The 18,063-nt window shown below is 40.1% G+C and overlaps 3 protein-coding genes across 5 annotated transcripts; all 3 read right to left on the bottom strand.

Moving 5' to 3' along the window:
• Positions 1-288: 288 nt before the first annotated feature.
• LOC105041136 (alpha-1,3-arabinosyltransferase XAT3) lies at positions 289-3,737 on the bottom strand. Of its 2 annotated transcripts, XM_010917966.4 has the most exons (7): positions 3,439-3,737; positions 3,183-3,257; positions 3,007-3,057; positions 2,520-2,645; positions 2,252-2,407; positions 2,061-2,162; positions 289-1,693 (listed from the first exon to the last, which is right to left on the bottom strand). In XM_010917966.4, the coding sequence occupies exons 1-7, from the start codon at positions 3,578-3,580 to the stop codon at positions 525-527; spliced, it is 1,821 nt and encodes a 606-aa protein (XP_010916268.1). In that variant the 5' UTR covers positions 3,581-3,737; the 3' UTR covers positions 289-524. The 2 variants fall into 2 exon arrangements, with proteins under 2 accessions (XP_010916268.1, XP_010916269.1); XM_010917967.4 differs by lacking the exons at positions 2,061-2,162; positions 2,252-2,407 and having other exon boundaries at positions 3,439-3,731.
• Positions 3,738-6,787: 3,050 nt separating this feature from the next.
• LOC105041137 (beta-1,2-xylosyltransferase XYXT1) lies at positions 6,788-10,522 on the bottom strand. 2 transcript variants are annotated; one of them, XM_010917969.3, is made up of 6 exons: positions 10,108-10,522; positions 9,862-9,942; positions 9,223-9,396; positions 8,768-8,962; positions 8,425-8,574; positions 6,788-8,208 (listed from the first exon to the last, which is right to left on the bottom strand). In XM_010917969.3, the coding sequence occupies exons 1-6, from the start codon at positions 10,247-10,249 to the stop codon at positions 7,025-7,027; spliced, it is 1,926 nt and encodes a 641-aa protein (XP_010916271.1). In that variant the 5' UTR covers positions 10,250-10,522; the 3' UTR covers positions 6,788-7,024. The 2 variants fall into 2 exon arrangements, with proteins under 2 accessions (XP_010916271.1, XP_010916272.1); XM_010917970.3 differs by having other exon boundaries at positions 8,768-8,941; positions 10,108-10,462.
• Positions 10,523-11,981: 1,459 nt separating this feature from the next.
• On the bottom strand, positions 11,982-14,876 carry LOC105041138 (beta-1,2-xylosyltransferase XYXT1). Its single transcript, XM_010917971.4, has 5 exons — positions 14,616-14,876; positions 14,430-14,507; positions 14,027-14,191; positions 13,664-13,789; positions 11,982-13,437 (listed from the first exon to the last, which is right to left on the bottom strand). Exons 1-5 carry the CDS (start codon positions 14,755-14,757, stop codon positions 12,251-12,253), a joined length of 1,698 nt encoding a protein of 565 aa, XP_010916273.1. The 5' UTR covers positions 14,758-14,876; the 3' UTR covers positions 11,982-12,250.
• Between the last annotated feature and the right edge of the window lie 3,187 nt (positions 14,877-18,063).

Raw genomic sequence — 18,063 nt, 5'->3', positions numbered from 1 at the left:
GTAAATTAGTCAAGTAATAGCAGAGCGTATCATGTTATGGAATCAAATTCCTTTTTCCTGAAATTATCCTTCTAGGAATATATTGACAAAGGTGCAAAAAAATCACCATGCCTTGTGATTGAAGAAGACTCAGCCAAAGGAGAGCAGGGGTAAAATCAGAAGGGCATCACATGATTCAGTCTTTTTAATATAAGACATCAGGACTAATTTGTCCCCCACCACAAGTCAAAATTCAAAAAAAAAAAAAAAAAAAAAAAAGACAGCAATGAGGAAAATCTTGCAAACACATTTTTAATACAAGTATCATCCACCATCCTCTGCAACTTATTCCTTTAGTTGAATGAAAGGGAGGTTGAACCACCCAGTATCCCCTACAAAAATATTCAAAACAGGATCATCCATTACAGCTAAAACTTCAGATCGTAGACATCATCTTTCTTGCGAAAGCTTTTCGGCTTAAATTAAAAATTAATTGGTGAAAAACAAAAATGAACTGAAAGATATACAGAGCCTTCAACAAACACCTACTGCATCATGTGCTCAAGGGCTTTCCACAAAACATCCCTGAACCTGTTCACATCCAACTTCACATTCTGTTTGTCCATGAATGTTCCCCTTAGAAGTTCCCACCCCTTTCGGTGAAAGGACATGGGGTTCTGGAACACAAGATGATCTCTTGGATATATCTCAGTCAGTGTGCTCTCATCCACATTGATACTATACTGCACATAGTTCAGCTTCATGGCCTTGGCTCCATGTCCGAAGTCAAACATGGCTATCCCTTCTAGGCCACCCCATGGTACAATCTGGATGATGGTTGCATTGATTGGGAGGAATACTAGATTGGTGAGACCAGCACCATGCACTCCCATGAGCACATCGCAAGAATTAATAACCTCGGCAAACTGAGACACGTTGGTGCTTATACCAGCCTCTTCAACCACCACTTCATAGCCCAGATCCCGTGCCATTTGAACTATCTCAGGAATGTTAGTGAATTTTCTGGTCCTTTGCCTTGATATGATGGCAAGTCTTGGCTTTCTGTGGGGGTGTTCTTCGATTTTGGTCATGGTGTCTCTCTCCAATGAGTAGACACTCCTCATGAACCGACCGAAGTCGACCATGGAATAGCCATTGGGATCTTGCGAGGGGTCGACGCTGAACTCCATTTGTGCTCGAAGACCCACGACGGCATGCTTGAAACAATGAACTCTATCATCGTTGTCGAAGTCGATGATTTCGTAGCGAGAGAGCTTCCGGAATACGGGTACATACTTGTGCATCCACCAAGGCCTGGTCTCTGTTATGACAAACTGGACTTCTCCATTATATTGGCTGGCGCTCAAGAAGATGGGAAGCATTACATCAGTGAAGTCATGGAACAGGTTTCCAGTGTATCCGCCAACTGAGAAAACTAGAGCAGGGACGTCGTGATTTATGCTGCATTGAGGACCTTCTTTGCTTGATTTCACTATCACTTCTGTGACACGGCTAAGGGCAATCTTGTCTCCCTTGCGAGGGTAAGGCCTAATGCGGTATGATTCACTGCTTCTCTCGGTGGATTCCACAGATATAATGGAGGAAGGGTTCCTGTGAATTCTGATATCACCTTCCATTTCGCATCGGTTTACACGGTAGTGAGAAAAATCACATAATGGCTTCCTCTCTGAATTCATCTTCTGGTCCCCCACACCTTCACAACAACAGGAAAGTAATAATAATTAGTCATCATAAGCAATGCTTTCATTTTGATGTAAAGATGGAGCTCCTCCAACCAATTAAATAATGCTTTATCAAGCTTGTAAAGTAATGTCTTGTTGAATTTTGTGCTAAAGTTATATTTTTCTGACACCTAAATGCTACCAGTTGGTTCAGTTACCCCTCCAAATTTTTTTCTTTTTGGTTCATCTTATGCTAGAAAGGGAGAAAAAACATCATGATTTATTATAAAAGAAGAAGAAAGAAACTTGGGGAGCCTAGTGTTTCCCTCCATTTTAGGATAGTGTTAGTTGTCTTGATTTGAAAGCTCGACTAGCAAATCTCACTGATGGCCGGTATACCTAATTGCTTGGAATTGCTGGTGTTTTCTTCCCAATTCTTTTCACAATTACCAGAATTGGGGTCACATGCAGCGCTTCCTCCCTTGGTCTCATTTTCGCTCCCTGTGACATAAGGAAAAGGTTGGGTATAATAATTAAAAACCACATCGAATTCAGCTTGTCGACTCCAATTTGAATAGTGATCGATCTACCTAATTGCTCGGCATTGCTAGCATTTTCTACTTGAAATGAATCATTAATGGTGTAGTTTGAAATTGTTGGGAGTGTAAATTTTCTGTGCAATTCCCCTCCATTGGAGTTGGATGCATCAGTTTTCGTGTTTCTCTCCAGCATGCCGTTATCGCTCTCTGTAACATGGAGGACAAGGTCAGGTTAAAAACTCACCATTTTTGGTTTGAAGACTGAGCCGAGCTAGACTTTTTGAATTCAACAATCTAATGTAAGCTGTAAAAGGCGTACCTAGTTTATCAGTAGTGCTTGGAAAAGTTTCCTTCTGAGCTGAATTAATTTCACCACCCACTTCATCTTGATGGGTTCTTGGGTCATCAGCTTTCATGCTCCTCTCCTGAGTCTCATTATCGCGCCCTGAAACATGAAAAAAAAAAAAAAAAAGTGAGCACAATATAAAAATTCATCACATTTCGGTCGATCGCCATTAAACCCTCCCTTCATTAAAAAAAAAAAAAAAATCCCTAGAGCCATTAAAATTCACCAGGGAAACCACATAACTCTCCTTCTTTAATCTATTTCTACAATGAAAATTTCAATATAAAAGACAGCTCTGGCTAACAAGCTGAGTCAACTTAGGTAATCTTTTAAGTTACACATTAATAACTTTTTTTTGAATTTTTTTTTTTTTGAAAATTTTGGAAGGCTCTCAATTCCAAATCTTAATGGAAAAAGATAAAAATATAAAAAATTTAAAGAATCTTAATGGTTGCCTTACCGATTTCCTGCTTGCTCTGTTCTGTTGCGTTGTTCTGTCCTGAAACTCCACCTAAAGAAAGAGATCATCAATTCCAAATCTTTGGTGACGCTTAAAAGCATAATATTACTTAATCAAACCTCAACAATTTGATGTCAAACATATCATCAGAATAACAAATTGTGAAAGCGGCTTACCCGGTTGCTGAGAATGTGTTGTCTGTTCGGCCTTGGGAGTGCTTGGAGCCACATGAACTCTTGGTTTTAAACCCACTGCAATGTTGATCAGCATCAAGTAAGTGTTTCATCAAAAAAAAAAAATGCATCAAGTAAGTGCTCAAACATAAGAATTTAGTCACTGAATTCAACCAAAGCCAATCACAGCATCCGATGATATAAAGTTGCATTCATCAAATTCATAAAACCATGCATGGCACAGGTTTGAACCACTTACGAATGGGAAAGGGGATTGATTGAGGTTGAGACACCACAATGAAGGTCATCGAGACGAGGAAGCATCCGATCACAAAAACCACCAATCTGAACCTATGGGACTCTCTGTTCGAGTTCCTGGCCAACTTCATCTTGTTTGCCATATTTGGTGTGGTGTTTCCTTCAATCTTTCATCACTCGCAGAAAGATGGCAGCGTTTATGAAGAGGCTGAGAGAGGGAGGTGGTGGTTAGGCTGCCGCATCGTCTCTTCTATTGACCTTAGACATTGAGGCGTTTCCTAGCTGTTTACCTTGTGACACGATTGAATCATGAGACTATCCTAATATATATTTTTTTTTCTGTTGAAGTGTAATTTGGATTCTTTGTGAACATGGTCATATTGATAGGGACTCCATAATTGACCAATGAAATAACTCACCTCCTACCAACTCTTGCGTCGGCAAGTTATAGGCTGGATCCCTGATTTTCTACTTAGGAGGTGCAGTGGAGAGCAGTTGTGAGCTTTGTCATCTTATTCTAATATGACCTCCACATGGAATTAATAGCTTGGCATGTGGGTTATACTTGTGAGAAAAGAAGAACAAAATGTTGTCAAGCTCTAATTTCTTTGTGATTTAGAAGTCCTAACTCCTAAAAGTAGGATGGACCTAAGTGGATCACTTGGCCAAGGTGGGCAAAGGCCTTGACATCACGAGCTGAAGGAAATAGAGAAGCTAGCTTCTCGGGTACCCTGTCTGAACATTTAAAAAGCTTACTTTTTGGAGGACTAATCCTCTCATTTAGCTTTAGAAAGCAGCAAAGTAACAGAATTTTTTTATGAGCCATCTGCTATGGCTACTGTGCATAAATTAAGTAAAATTTCAGATGGTTTGGATCTATCAATAGTGCCGGTATGTGACAATCTAAATCATTAAAGCAAATGTTCTGTTCCATTTTGACAAATTGCCTCACCCATTGGGATGGCTCCTCTGTCTCATTGCAGGACTTTTCTTTTATCCCTTTCTCTTTTGTATGATTCCTATAGACTCGTAGCCGGTGCAGTTTCTCTCTGATACTGACAAAACAATTAGTTGTCAAGCATCACCAGCAAGTTGCTCTACATTGCTGTTTTTTTCCCCTCTTTTTTTTTTTTTTTTTTTTTTTGTGGGGATGAAGTGGACTTGAGAGGGCAGAAGAATCTGTATTTTTTCAATTAAAACCATCAACAAGATATATATAGTCTGGAAATCATTATATATTTTATTTTGTTTCAGTCATTGTCTGTCATTATCATTTTTCTGTTGAGTTGATGGATGCTTTAATTACCATAGTCTACAACCGACATATTTATATGCATGTTCTCCATTGAAATTACACAGTTTGGTAGGAAAATTGACTACTTCTTATCTAAGGGGATTGGACAATTAATAAAAAAATGATTCTTAGTTGGCGATGTCAAAATAGATGGTGGTCCTTACCATTCTAGGAAAGATGATATGTCTGTCACTTCTTCCATGTTCTTGATGTTCAAGAAGTGTTCTGCTCCAAAGAGTAAAAAGGTAAAAACAGTACTTCTATTGCAATGCTTTTGGTAGCAATACCTTTACCAACAAAGGGTTGAGTGTGATATAACTCAATTATCCTCAAAAGTGCAACAAATGTCTGATAACTACTAGTTTAGTTGTCATCTTTCATGATGATACCTCATGCAACTTGATTCATAACATATCTCATGAGTTCAGCCAGAAAAGTATTGCTATCCTAGTTCCCCACCTACTCGGTTCTGAGTTCAATTCCTGTCTGCCATTAAGCTTGACGGTATCACAAGGTGCCACGTTTGATGCTGCCTGGTTAAACCCATCTTTTTGCTTCCAGCCAAGAATGCTGGCATCGAAACTTAAATGAACAACAAAGTACAAATTTTATCACTTTAATTAAGAAAAAATTGTGTTGCATTTTGGGCTAAATACATCTCAAGAGCAGAGCAACCTCTCTGTCTACAGACTGCATATGCAAAAATTCATTCATACATACATACATACATATGAATCTTTTACTAATAATTCCTAGATCTGCAAAAAATAATCCAATATTTGGTTAATGAAAAATTATGAATGAAAAATTTGCCTCAAGTATTCCCAAGAGTCTATTGATCATGATCCTAGAACTTTCTCACAAAGCCTTTCTACTTTCTTTTCTTTTCTTTCCTTTTTTTTTTTTTTTTTAAAAATTGGAGAGGACAGGGAAGTCTCCATCCAGCTTCATCACAGAATGTCATGGTTGGCAATTGGACTAAAAGTATCCCTTAGCCGACATCCATCCTGGCCTCCACAACCAAACCCCAACGACTCTTCCACCTAAACCAGAACAATTTTCCCTGCTAAAGTGTCTGTTTGTGTGAAACGAGACAGGGTAGGTAAACCGGCGGTGCCTAAGGAGGAAAATTATGAGGGAAGCTCGTGCCAAGCCCACCTTAACTCTCGGTGTCTGGATACATAATTGTGAAAGGTGGTGGCCTTTTTTGAACGACTACCACGCACCACGACCTTTGACCACGTTACCGTGGGAGTCGAATCATGCAACACCATGCCAAAAGTTTAAAATAATCCATTATTCTCCAGCATGCAGTTAAAAAGTCATTGCCTAGGGTTGCTCCAACATGTCCACATGGATACAAGTAAAAAATGTATTCTACCTGCATGCCAGGATCCCTAGGAGACCATTTTACTGATCATTTGTTTAAGGTTAATTTTTAGGCAACTCTTATGATATTTACTGATCCATCCGAGAACACACACGTTTGCAATGTGTAAAGTCAATGCCACATGATGAACCACCGATCCTGGACTGCCAACCTAGCACACGTGCAATCATGGTTACAGAATTCCAGGTCGCGTTAGCCTTGGATTTCTTGGAATCGGCGTTTCATATTGTGGCTGATCTATTATTGTGGATCTGCCGATTGGCATCAGTTAGGTAAGAAGTTGACCATTAAATAAAACATTGATGATTAGCGCTTCTGAATTTTAAACTCACGAGTTTGTACATACATGTGGATCATTCATGATTCATAATCACGGTCTCCAAATCACTGGTAAGAGAATGTCAAAAGTAATATGTGGCAAAAACAAAGTAGAACTAATCGGTGAGCTGCTCCATCTCATGAACTACCATGACCGACATGGTAAAAAGGGTATAGTTGGAACATCACATCCTATCAATTAGACTGTTGATCCCCTCTGCAAAAGGGAAAACGTTGTTTTTCAAATGAGAAAAAGCTTTGTATAACCACCCATAAGGTTATGGTTAGGTAGTGTCGGTTAGCATTAAGACAAATTAACCATCGTCAAACAATTGAGTAATTATTTGGTAGTTTGACAATGTGATTTAGTTCATGTATATATAGAGATAATTGGACAGCCAGCTCTACATTCATGAATCGGGACAGGCATACAACACGATCTACATCTTTATGTTTTGCGCCGATTTATTACATTTTGTAAAACATCTTTCTTGCCACCCTCTTGGGTGGAAAAGAATTTTAAGTAGTAGAAGTGAAAACTTTTAAATGGATGATAAAATAAAGCTGTATAACTCTTCTGTTCTATTATTGATGTAGAAGCTTGAGGGCTTTTATCAGAACAGGCCTAAATCTCCTGACATTAAGCCTCACATTCTGCTTCACTAGGAATACTTCCATCATACCAGCCCATCCTAGCTTGTGAATTGACGAGGGGTCCTTGAAGACAGCGTGGTCTCTAGGGTACTGATCTATAAGAGTGCTCTCCTCTTCAGTTATACTGTACTCCAAGTACCTCAGATTCATGCCCTTGGATGGCTTGTTGAAGTAAGTTGTAGCTATCCAATCCAGTCCACCCCAAGGGACTACCTGTATCAGGATTGCATTCGTTGGAAGGAAGACTAGATTGGTGAGTCCAGCCCCATGAACACCCATCATCACATCACACGAGTTCACAATATGTGCAAACCGAGTCACGTTGTTGTCGGCCTCTGAGACCACCACCTCAAATCCCAGTTTCTCTGCCATCCGAATTATCTTATCTACATTCACAAACCTTCTAGTTCGACTTCTTGCTATGATCAGCAGCCTTGGCTTCTTACCGGGATGTTCACCGATCCTGATCGGAGAACTCCTCTCGAGCGAGTAAGCGCTCCTCAAAAACCTCGTGAAGTCGACCATGGAATATCCATTCGGAGCTTTCGAGGGATCGATGATCATGTCGCTGTGGGCTTTCAGACCGACGATCGCATGTTTAAAACAATGTACTCCTTCATCATTGTCGAAATCAATGATTTCATAGTTAGAGAGCTTCTTAAATATGGGTAGGTACTTGTGAATCCACCATAGTTTAAAATTGGTCACAAGAAACTGTACTTCTCCATTGAATTGGTAGGAAGTCAGGAAGAGAGGGACCAACACGTCGGTGAAGTCATGGAAGTAATTTCCAGTGTATCCTGCAATTGAGAAGACAATGGCAGGAACTGTGTGATGAACTGTGCAACGAGGGGCTTCCTCGTAATTTTCCAATGATTTCAAGGACACCTCCCGGACGTGAGCCATGGCCGCCTTGTCCGTCTTGCGAGCATAAGGTCTGACCTTCCATGATTCACTTCTTCTTAATGCACCAATTTTAGAGGGTGTCATGTATATCACCGAGGAATTCTTCCCAAGAATCCTAACATCGCCGTCCATTTCGCAGACGTCGACCCTTCGGGCAGACGTGTCGCACAACGGTTTTCTCTCAGCCTCCAAATCTTCGATCCTTTCATCTACAAACAAGAGCAGAAGTCTACAATAGATCAGAATTGACAGTCTATGCTCTTTGGATACTCAACTCGTCATGACTCTGTCTAACTCAGTGTATTGAGTCGGCTGACTCACCGAGTTCCTCAGCCCTTTTTTTTTTTTCCTCTCCCTCTTTCTTTACACCAATAATTTTGATCATGTCTTTCAATTAATTGTACTCGCATGACAGATAAACATACCTTTTTCGCTGGAACTGCTGGTAAGTGGTATAGGCAACGGATCAACAATGGTGCTCATGTTCTTCTGGGTCCTACCATCACTATCCGTTTCACAGTGACCGGATTTTGTGTCGCATGGTTGGCTTATTCCCTGTTCCACCTTTTCACTACCTGATAATTAACAAGATCACAATTTATGCTAGTGTTACTATAAGCAAGACTTGTAGCATCAGCTAACCAACCTGAACTGGATGATTCACCATGAACAGTAATTAATTTTTCCTCAAATAAATTGCCCTTTGAAAATTTTCCTAGTTTCGAAAGATAAAAAGATAAAGGAAACAGGGAGAGTGGTTTTACTCACCTACTTCCGGAGTACCGTTTGAAAACTCTTCTTTTCTAAAGGGAACATAAGAAGCTGTGGAGGAAGAATTCTGATATGTCTCGGTAGCATCATTCTTTGCACACACACTTGATCTTGGGTCAACATCGTCGCAGATCGGCCGGCTCTCATGTGTCGTATTTTCGAGCCCCACCTCTAAAGATTGAGAGGAAGACACTGATCACCAAAGTTAAGAATGTACATCTCATTAACTGATCAAACAACTAAATTTGGAATGTTTTATTTATTTTTTTGGTTATTGATTGAGAGGAAATCAGCAAGACTTGTTGCATCAGCTAACCAACCTAAACTGGATGGTTCATCATGAATAGGAATTAATTTTAGGTCAAACAAATTGACCTTTGAAAATTTTCTAAGGTTCAAAAAGGAAAAAGTAAAAAAAATATAGGAAACAAAGAAAGAGCGGTTTTACTCACCTAGTTCTTGAGTACTGTTTGAAAACTCTTCTTTTCTAAAGGGAACATAAGAAGCTGTGGAGGAAGAATTCTGGTGCGTCTCGATGGCGTCATTCTCTCCACAAACACTTGATCTTGGGTCAGCATCGTCGCAGCTCGGCCGGCTCTCATGCGTCGTATTTTCCAGCCCCACCTCTAAAGATTGAGAGGAAAACAATGATCACCAAAGTTAAGGACGTACATCTCATTAACGGAACAGACAATTAAATTTGGAATATTTTATTTATTTTATTACTACTGATTGAGAGGAAAGCAATGATCACCCCAATTAAGGACTTACATCTCATTAATTTAAAGACCAATTATGCCCTCCATCTTTTGAAGGATTCAACACTTTGGTGACAGAACCCTCATTGCCAGGTCCAAAAGCTTAGTTGCTTTTGCCCTGACTTTTCTTTACTTTTCCTCCCGTTATCGAAAAATATTTGCAATACCATCCTAGCACTACTTTTTGCCCCAACACACTTAACTGTGAAGCTCTAAGAGGATTTGTTGTGTTAGTGCTTGAATGATTGCACCCATTGTGAGGACCCATAGACCCTTTTCATCAACAAAAAATAAATTAAAAAAAAAAAAAGAACTATTTGCTTTTTTGCTTACCTAGTTGTGGAGAACTCAGTGTAGTTTCAACCAGAGGACTGGTTGCAGCTGCACGCTTCGACGATGACAGCCAGGAATTTACTGCAAAAGAGGTTCGAGCGATAAGAACTAAAAATGCGACACTACCACATCTTGCAAGATATAGATAAATGATGATCTTTTGCAAGAAAAGAGACTAAAAAGGAAAAAAAAAAAAGGAAAAAAACAGGGCGAAAAAGAAACAGAGATGTAGAATGAGAAACTCACAAATGGGAAAACGGACTGCAAAGGTATCGGTCACTGAAATGTAGACTAACGAGACCAGAAAACACGTAGCAAGCAATCCAAGTCCGAGCTTCTGGGGTTCGATGCGGCTGAAGCTCCTAACCAGCTTTGCCTCGTACCCCATCTTCCAGTCCCTGCTAGCCTTCAGTCTTCTATCATAAATGGAGGAACCCCTTGTATGCAGAGGAGAAGACTAGGGAGGAGTGCTAGCTAAGCTGCAGCATTCTATGGAGTCCCTAACATGAGTGGGGAAGTGGAGCTCGCATCTAGCTCTCTTTATTCTTTAATGGTCGCCGGTCCAATAAAAAACAACGTGAGGGGTCTTTGGAACCTCATAAATTGATACATTGGTCCCTGTTTCCTTCTTCCCCCATATGCCTTGCCTTGAGGGATGGCTGGACCCAAGTGATTCCCTTAGAATGCGTTCACTGATGTCTTACTATTGAAAAGTTCATGATTTCTATTTAATTTAGCGGCCCCATCACATGGAAGATATGGACAGCATGTGCTTAAATAGTTCTAAAGGTAAAGATTTCAATGGCTAAGAGATTTCGAGTGGAAAGAAGCCGACAAAAAGGACTCACTACCTCAGTAAATGGTCCATATGGATCAAGGCCCGTCGGAGCACAAATTCGTGGAACTCATTTATATCGTTAATCCATTGATCTGCCGACTAATTTTAAAGTTCGAAGTTTGACGGTCTATATTTTTCCTCTGCCATTGTCGAAATGGAAGTATTATAAATAGTCAGCTGTGGTTTGTGGAAACATGGCTTTTTAGAGGACGAGGACGAAATTGAAGTCTGACAGGGACGTTATATAGCTTACCACGTAAACGCTGAGGCGACTTTACGTTAAGACGGAGAAGATTGCGGAAATGTGTTTATCGTGATAGAACCTGCTTGTTCTCTATTTACCATATGAAGTATTAATTTTTCTTTCTACAACTAATATTTTCATGGAAGTTTCAGGGAATCAAATATATCAAACATCTTAGTCAAGATGGGGGTTAAGGAAATTAAATGTTGTCCAAGAATTCTATGCTCCTGCACTCTCTTTTTCGTGACAGGTTCGGTTTGTTCCACACCCTCCTAATCCTGTGGAAAGAATGCAGGTTGAATGGAGAAAACAGCTCAAGACCGGCACTCCGAAAACAACTGTAGACTGCCTCTTTGCCGTGGTGTTCCAGTGTCTCTGGAAAGAAAGGAATGGTCCAGCTTTCGAGTTTGAAGCTAATGAATGAATGCATCATTAGTCTTTCCCCATTTTCTTCCAATGATTAGTGGGAAACCACTTATCATATAACGAAACCTGTGGGCTTGAGTTGTGAACAGTAAACACATCACCTGGGCTACGCCCACTAGAAGGCTCAAAAGTTTACAACTATGTGCTGTGTACGAAGCTTTAGCATGGGCTAGGCCCACAAAAAAGTCGATCATAAAGGTTGCCGTGTTTATGGTTATGGGGTGTGCATTGCCGGGCTTCGAGATTCGTTGCACCGTTTTGAACGGGGTGTGGACCTGCTCATGTATCTCACTGGAACACGCATCCATCCTCTAGCCTTTAAGTCAAAACTATAACTGTACCACATTTAATACCAGAAGGAAAGTATTTTCTTCAATGAGGCTAAGTAGAAACTTGTTCACTTGCTTAGTGAATCATAATTCTAGGATTTGTTTGGACTGAAAAGGCAAAGCCATTTTCTCCCTGTCTTCTTCTTTTTTTAACAAGGTAAGGGGAAGAGAATTAACCAGATTTAATACCTGGGAGGACAAGCCCATTACATCATATGGAACCCAACTTGGCTCTCCGTATTTTGTTATCTAAAAAGTTCAAGTGCATGCTGAACAGATGAAGTTAGAGTCCAATGGATGGTTGAATAAAATATCTCTGATGAAATGAGAAAACAAAGTTGAAATTGAGAATGTAGCAATACATGTCATATTAATCACCAATAAATAAAGTAGATGCCTATCTTTGGTATAGTTGAAGACAGTTCATGTTCACTCTTGATGCAATTACAAGCTGTCCTTGTATACTTTCCTTCTAGTACACCTTCTCCTTTGGGACACATTTTGGTGAAAAACCAACTGGAGGATTTACAGTAAAGCACCAACTTTCTTCTATCATTGATGGAGGAGCTCAAGGGCTTTCAAGAGGACAGATCTAAACCTTTCCATGTCAAGCCTCACATTTTGTTTATATAGGTATATTTCCCCAATAACTGTCCATCCATGCTTGTGAAGTGACATGGGGTCCCTGATCACAGGGTCGTCTTTAGGATAAAGATCTATCAGAGTGCTCTCCTCTGCAGTGATACTGTATTCCAAGTACCTCAGCTTCCTGTCCTTAGATGGGTCCCCATAGTCGATCTTAGCTATCCCTTCGAAGCCACCATAAGGGACTATTTGGATCACCACTGCATTTGTTGGAAGGAAAATGAGATTAGTGAGTCCAGCCCCATGCACTCCCATCATCACATCACATGAGTTAACGATTTGCGCATGTTGAGCGACATTTGAGTCAAATCTGGCCTCTGCAACCACCACCTCGTAGCCCAATTCTGTGGCCTTCTGAACAATCTCTTCTAGGTTGGCAAATTTTCGAGTCAATCCCCTCGATATGACCAGCAGCCTAGGCTTCTTTCCTGGATGTTCTCCAATCTGTATTGGTAAATCTCTCTTGAGTGAGTAGGCACTCCTCAAAAATTCTGAGAAGTCTGCCATGGAGTACCCATTTGGAGCTCTCGAGGGGTCGATGCTGAAATCCTTGTGGCTGTGGAGGCCAACAATCGCATGTTGGTAACAGTGGACTCGATCATCATTGTCGAAATCTATAAGTTCATATCGCGAGAGCTTGTTAAGAATCAGGCCATACTTGTTGATCCACCAAAGTTGCATATGCTTTATGAGGAATTGAACTTCTCCATCAAATTGTCGCGCAGTTATGAATAGAGGAATCAATACATCATTGAAGTCATGGTAGTAGTTTCCATTGTAGCCACCATTGAAGAACACAATGGCAGGTATGCTATGATGAACTGTGCACTGAGGAGCTTCAAGCCCATTGGATACTTTAACAGACAATTCCTCGATCTCTGCCATTATGGTGCGGTCTCCTTTACGAGCATAAGCTTTAATTTTCCATGATCGATTTGATTCTGGATTGCTTGCTTGGTCCGAAGTAACAAACATCACAGTGGAGGACTTTCCATGGATTCTAACATCACCGTCCGATTCACAGACATCAGATCTCGGATCAGAAAAATCACAAATCGGCTTCTTTGGAGGCTCCACATTCTCTCTTCTTCCACCTTCACATAAGGAAATTAAGCAGCTCATGTTAAACCTATCATACGCCAAACCAGGCTTAACCATCTAACATGCTGAATCATATACCATGATTCATCGAGCTATTGACAGTTTTTTCAGTTACCCGGCATGACTAGCCTACTGGACATATGTGTGTGCGTGTGTTCTGGCCAAGCATGCCACAAAGAAGAGTTGCTGGTATCCACTTTGAAAAGATTATCAACATACCGAATTGCTTAGGATTGATGATATCCTCTTTGTGCATCGGATCACCAATAGCAGGAGACGAATTTTTGACGGGGACCTTAGAATCACCATTTCTTTCATGTCGATACTCTACCCTGTTTTCACTCCCTGTAACAGAAGGCTTCTTATTTTATTTAGCGATCTAGAATGAAATTTGATCCATCCATTCAACCTTACAAAAGCAACTAGATCACATACCATGAACTATTTCGAATCCAATCAGATGTACCGAACTTATTATATTAAATTTAAAACTTGACACTTGGCTATCCTCCAACCAGACCCAACTAGCAAATCTTTAAAGCTTTTAAACTAATAATAATAGCTTCAAATCATTTGGCTCACCTAGTTGCTGAATATTACTTGCATCTTTTCGTCCAGAGGGAGCATCACTTTTTGTGGATAACGAGTTTGATTGCATCCTCATTACATCATTTTTTTTGCAGATATTTGATCTTGGGTCTGAAGAACTGCAACTTGGCTTGTGCTTCTGTCTAGCTTTTCCCAGTCCTGCATACTCTCAATAATTACAGTGGGATTAGCCATGGAAACTGAAAGCCAGCCCAATAAATCTTATTACTTAAATGATAACCGAAGCATAACCCATCTAACTTAATGATCAAACCAACGGCTCATTCTGGTTATATCCATGCTATATCTGAATAAATTTCAAGGCCTATATGAATCAGATGTGCGATACGAGCAACGATAAATCATAATTCCCAAGGAGCTCATATGCTTGTCTCACCGGACTCTGGAGAACTCATCTTGTCTTCCACCATGGTACTTTTGGGAACTCTGTACATTGATGTCAACCGGGAATCACCTGCAAAACCAATAAGGTTTACAAGTCAAAGACTTCCACATCAAGCGGATGTACAACTTAGAAACAATTCAGATTTTGGCATTAGAAGTTGAAGAGAGAGAGGCCTACCATCAAGGAAAGGAATCACGACAGGATCGGACATGGAAATGTAAACTATCAAGGCCACAAAGCATCCGACAAACAGTCCTACACCGAGCTTGTGGGGCTCCACTCGGCTGAAGCTCCTAAGAGGCTTCATCTTGACCCCCATCTTCTGAAATCGTTAACTCTTGATCGTTTAGCTGCACAACGCCACCTTTCTCATGGAGGAAGCCGGAAGAAGCTGACACCAGGCTCTTTTATTGCTTTCGTGTGTTGTTTTTTTATTTAATTTCAGACCTGCTTTCGTGTCTTGTCAAGGCCTTGTTGGCGGCATATTTTAATAGGAACCATCAGTTGTTATTTCCACCACGTCTGGTTTGGTTTAGACTCTGGAGGGTGGACTGGATCCATGATAGGTCCCTTGAGGAATGGATTCGTTATGGATGTAGTTGAAAGTTTTACTTCCAGTTGTATATTTTTGGTGGCTTGTGGGCATCATCAATGCAACAACTTAATACGGACAGATTGGTTGCTTCTTCTCCGCCATTCAAGTATCACTATTTGTTATTTACTGATGAGCATCCAAGTGATGGTCCTTTTCCTCGTCTTTAAAATAAAAATACTAGCAGGTTACGTGCTTGACCTGTAACATGCGCTAGCCTGATACATAGGTTTTTTTTTCTCACTACTCTGCTGCAAAAAAAAAGGTTTTCAACTTTATATGAGTTTTTTATTTCTTAAAGCAAGTTGGAGGGAAATAATGGTCTAAATTTTGAATGCGATTTAGACGCGGTTCGGTGGTTTATTTATTTATTTATGGACTGGTGAGGACTTCTTCTTCACTGACAGGGACACTCTTTAAGATCCATCTTATTTGGACGTTGATGCTTCTATGTATTTCCCAGAATCTCCCCAAGATGAGAATTTTGGGTGTTAATTTGGTTGGGACCAAATATTGTTCTCTCTTCCTCCATTCTGGAACAGATATGGATATCATGTGGAGAATGAGGAATCAACCTTATTTTGGGCTGGATCCCTGACTTGAAAATACTCTGGCTGTTTCCCGATCTTTATAAAGCTTGCAGATCTAAACTCTCTAATGTTAAAAGTTTCTTGAACCAGGATCATGGGGCTTGGAGAATCCTTTTTTCTAATATTTCATCTGATTTGATAGCCCAGAAATTTTATATTTGCTTCAAGATCATGCTCTTACTTCTGAGCCGGATAAGCTCTTTTGGCTTATAAATTCTAAAGGCACATTCTCTGTTTCTTCACTGTATTCTTTTCAAATTAGCAGAGGTGTTAAATGGTCTTTTGCTAAAGTTGTTTGAAAATCTTGTACTTCTTCTAAGATTAAAGATTTTTTTTGGCTCACTCTATTAAACAAACTTAATACTAGAGTAGTCTTATCTGCAAAGCTGGATTTTTACTTGAGAAAATATGGTTTATGTGATGGGGCTCCTGAAATTAGGGATCATCTGTTTCTCACTTGCCCTTTTGTTGCCTCTATTTGGGATGTCATCTGCTCTAAGCTCTCAGTTTGTCTTCCGCCCTATAATCTATCTGATTTTTTCTCTATTTGGGTTAAGAGATGCTTTCATGGTTCATCTCGTTCTACCATTACATACCTGGTGGCTGCTGTTTGTTGGTCTATTTGGACTGAGCGAAATGCTCGCATTTTTCTCCAGAAATTTAGATCTCCTCAAGATGTTATCGCCAAAGCTATCACTCTAATTACAGAATGGTTCATCCTTGCTTCCTTCAAGGAACTGGCTGGCTTCTCTCAGTTATAGGCTGATATTGGTGCCTTACGTAATGACTAACTACGTCTTTCTGGTTCTCTTTGTTGGTGGAGACAACGATGAAACAACTGAGTTGATCGCTTGTGATTACTCATTTGATTCAAATTTTCGGACTCCACACTGCTGGTTTTGTTTGGCTATTGTAAGGTTGTTTCGTTATTTGGCTGTTTGCTATTGTCTGAGGATTGATTGGATTGGTTTATTTTTTTGGCCGTTTAGTGTTTCTTTGGTTTGCTGTTGGCGGAGATAATGATGAAGTTTGCATTCTTTCTGAGTCTCCCCTGCTTCTTCTGTCCCTGATTCCCGATGCACTTGGTGGCAATCTTCTTTATTGCTGTGCGTCGGTTTTGATAGAGACGATGATGAAGAATTTCTCTCTTATGAAACTTCTTCTATAATAGCTCTGCTACTTTTGAGTTTCTTTGCCTCTCCTCAGTATTTGGATCCTCTTCTGAATCTCTAAGGAGCATCTTCTGAGTCTCTTGAGAGTAGCCAAATTACCTCTTGTAAGGCACCTATAGAAGTACTCCCTATGATATACGTGTGCGATTTCATCTGCTTCCTCTGATTTCTTTACTACTTTCTTTACTTTTTCATATACAGAGAATTTTGTTAATTGAAAAAAGAATCCAATAATAATTATGATATCTTTTCTCTTGTAATTTTTATTTATATAATAAAATTCGATGGCTCTGTGTTCATGCACAGAGTTCTCCTATTTCGTGGAAAAAATTTGGTTGGGACCAAGATGGATGTATGCCAGTTTCTTCATGCATGATAAATGTATGTATCGAGGAGTTTCTTGGAATAGATCAAATGCAAGACTGTGACCACAGATCAATTCTTTGCTCCATTATTGCTTCAGTTATGTCGATGGACCTACTGCAAAAGCGCTGTCGTCTTTTGATCCACAAATGTTAGAGATCGAAAGCTTCAAGAAAACTAAGCCTAGCTGATACCAAGGCCATAGCGAGGAGCACGGCCAACCTTCTGCGTTTTTTTCCTCTCTCTCTCTCTCTGGTGATAAGGGCGGATTTCTTGTCATGGATTGCACGCTAATTTCAACCACGGGTACGTGAATTCTTATTTCTTAATCGAGTGATAGAGACAGCAACGGAAGACTCAATTCTTTGGTCCCATGCAGCTGTCGTGTCACATGTACGCCTAATGTGAGAAACTGTACATAAAATTCTTATGGGAAGCAAAGGATAGGAAAAAATATGCGGACTTTTGCATCCGTGGGCTCCCGAGAATGGTGACTTGCTGCTAATACCATGTTTGGATGCTTAAAGAATGGAATTATCTAGCTAACCAATCAAATATCACTCAAAATATGAGGAATGACTTTTTTAATCGGTGGATGAAGAAAAGGACTTAATCAGATTAATGTTGTCCAAGTGTGGCATAATTTTAACTACCTAAACTCTCTCTCTCTCTCTTTCTCTCTCTGCTTTTATTTTTTCGACAGCTTTATCGTACCATCCATAAGAGCACCAACCAAACAGTTGGTTGGAGTACTAGCAAATATAATTTTCTTTTTTTAGTCGGTTAGTGAATGCCAATGGTTGATGTTGTCCGAGGAATGATTTGGTATCTAAAGACCGCCAAAGGAGATGGTGCATCAACGTGCACACACGTGCATAAATGTTCTATGAGGACATAAATCCGTATAA

Source organism: Elaeis guineensis, chromosome 3 (genome assembly GCF_000442705.2).
Source record: "Elaeis guineensis isolate ETL-2024a chromosome 3, EG11, whole genome shotgun sequence".
Taxonomy (NCBI): Eukaryota; Viridiplantae; Streptophyta; class Magnoliopsida; order Arecales; family Arecaceae; genus Elaeis; species Elaeis guineensis.
The sequence above is the reverse complement of the archived record's forward strand: the minus strand, read 5'-3'. Positions and strand labels throughout refer to the sequence as shown.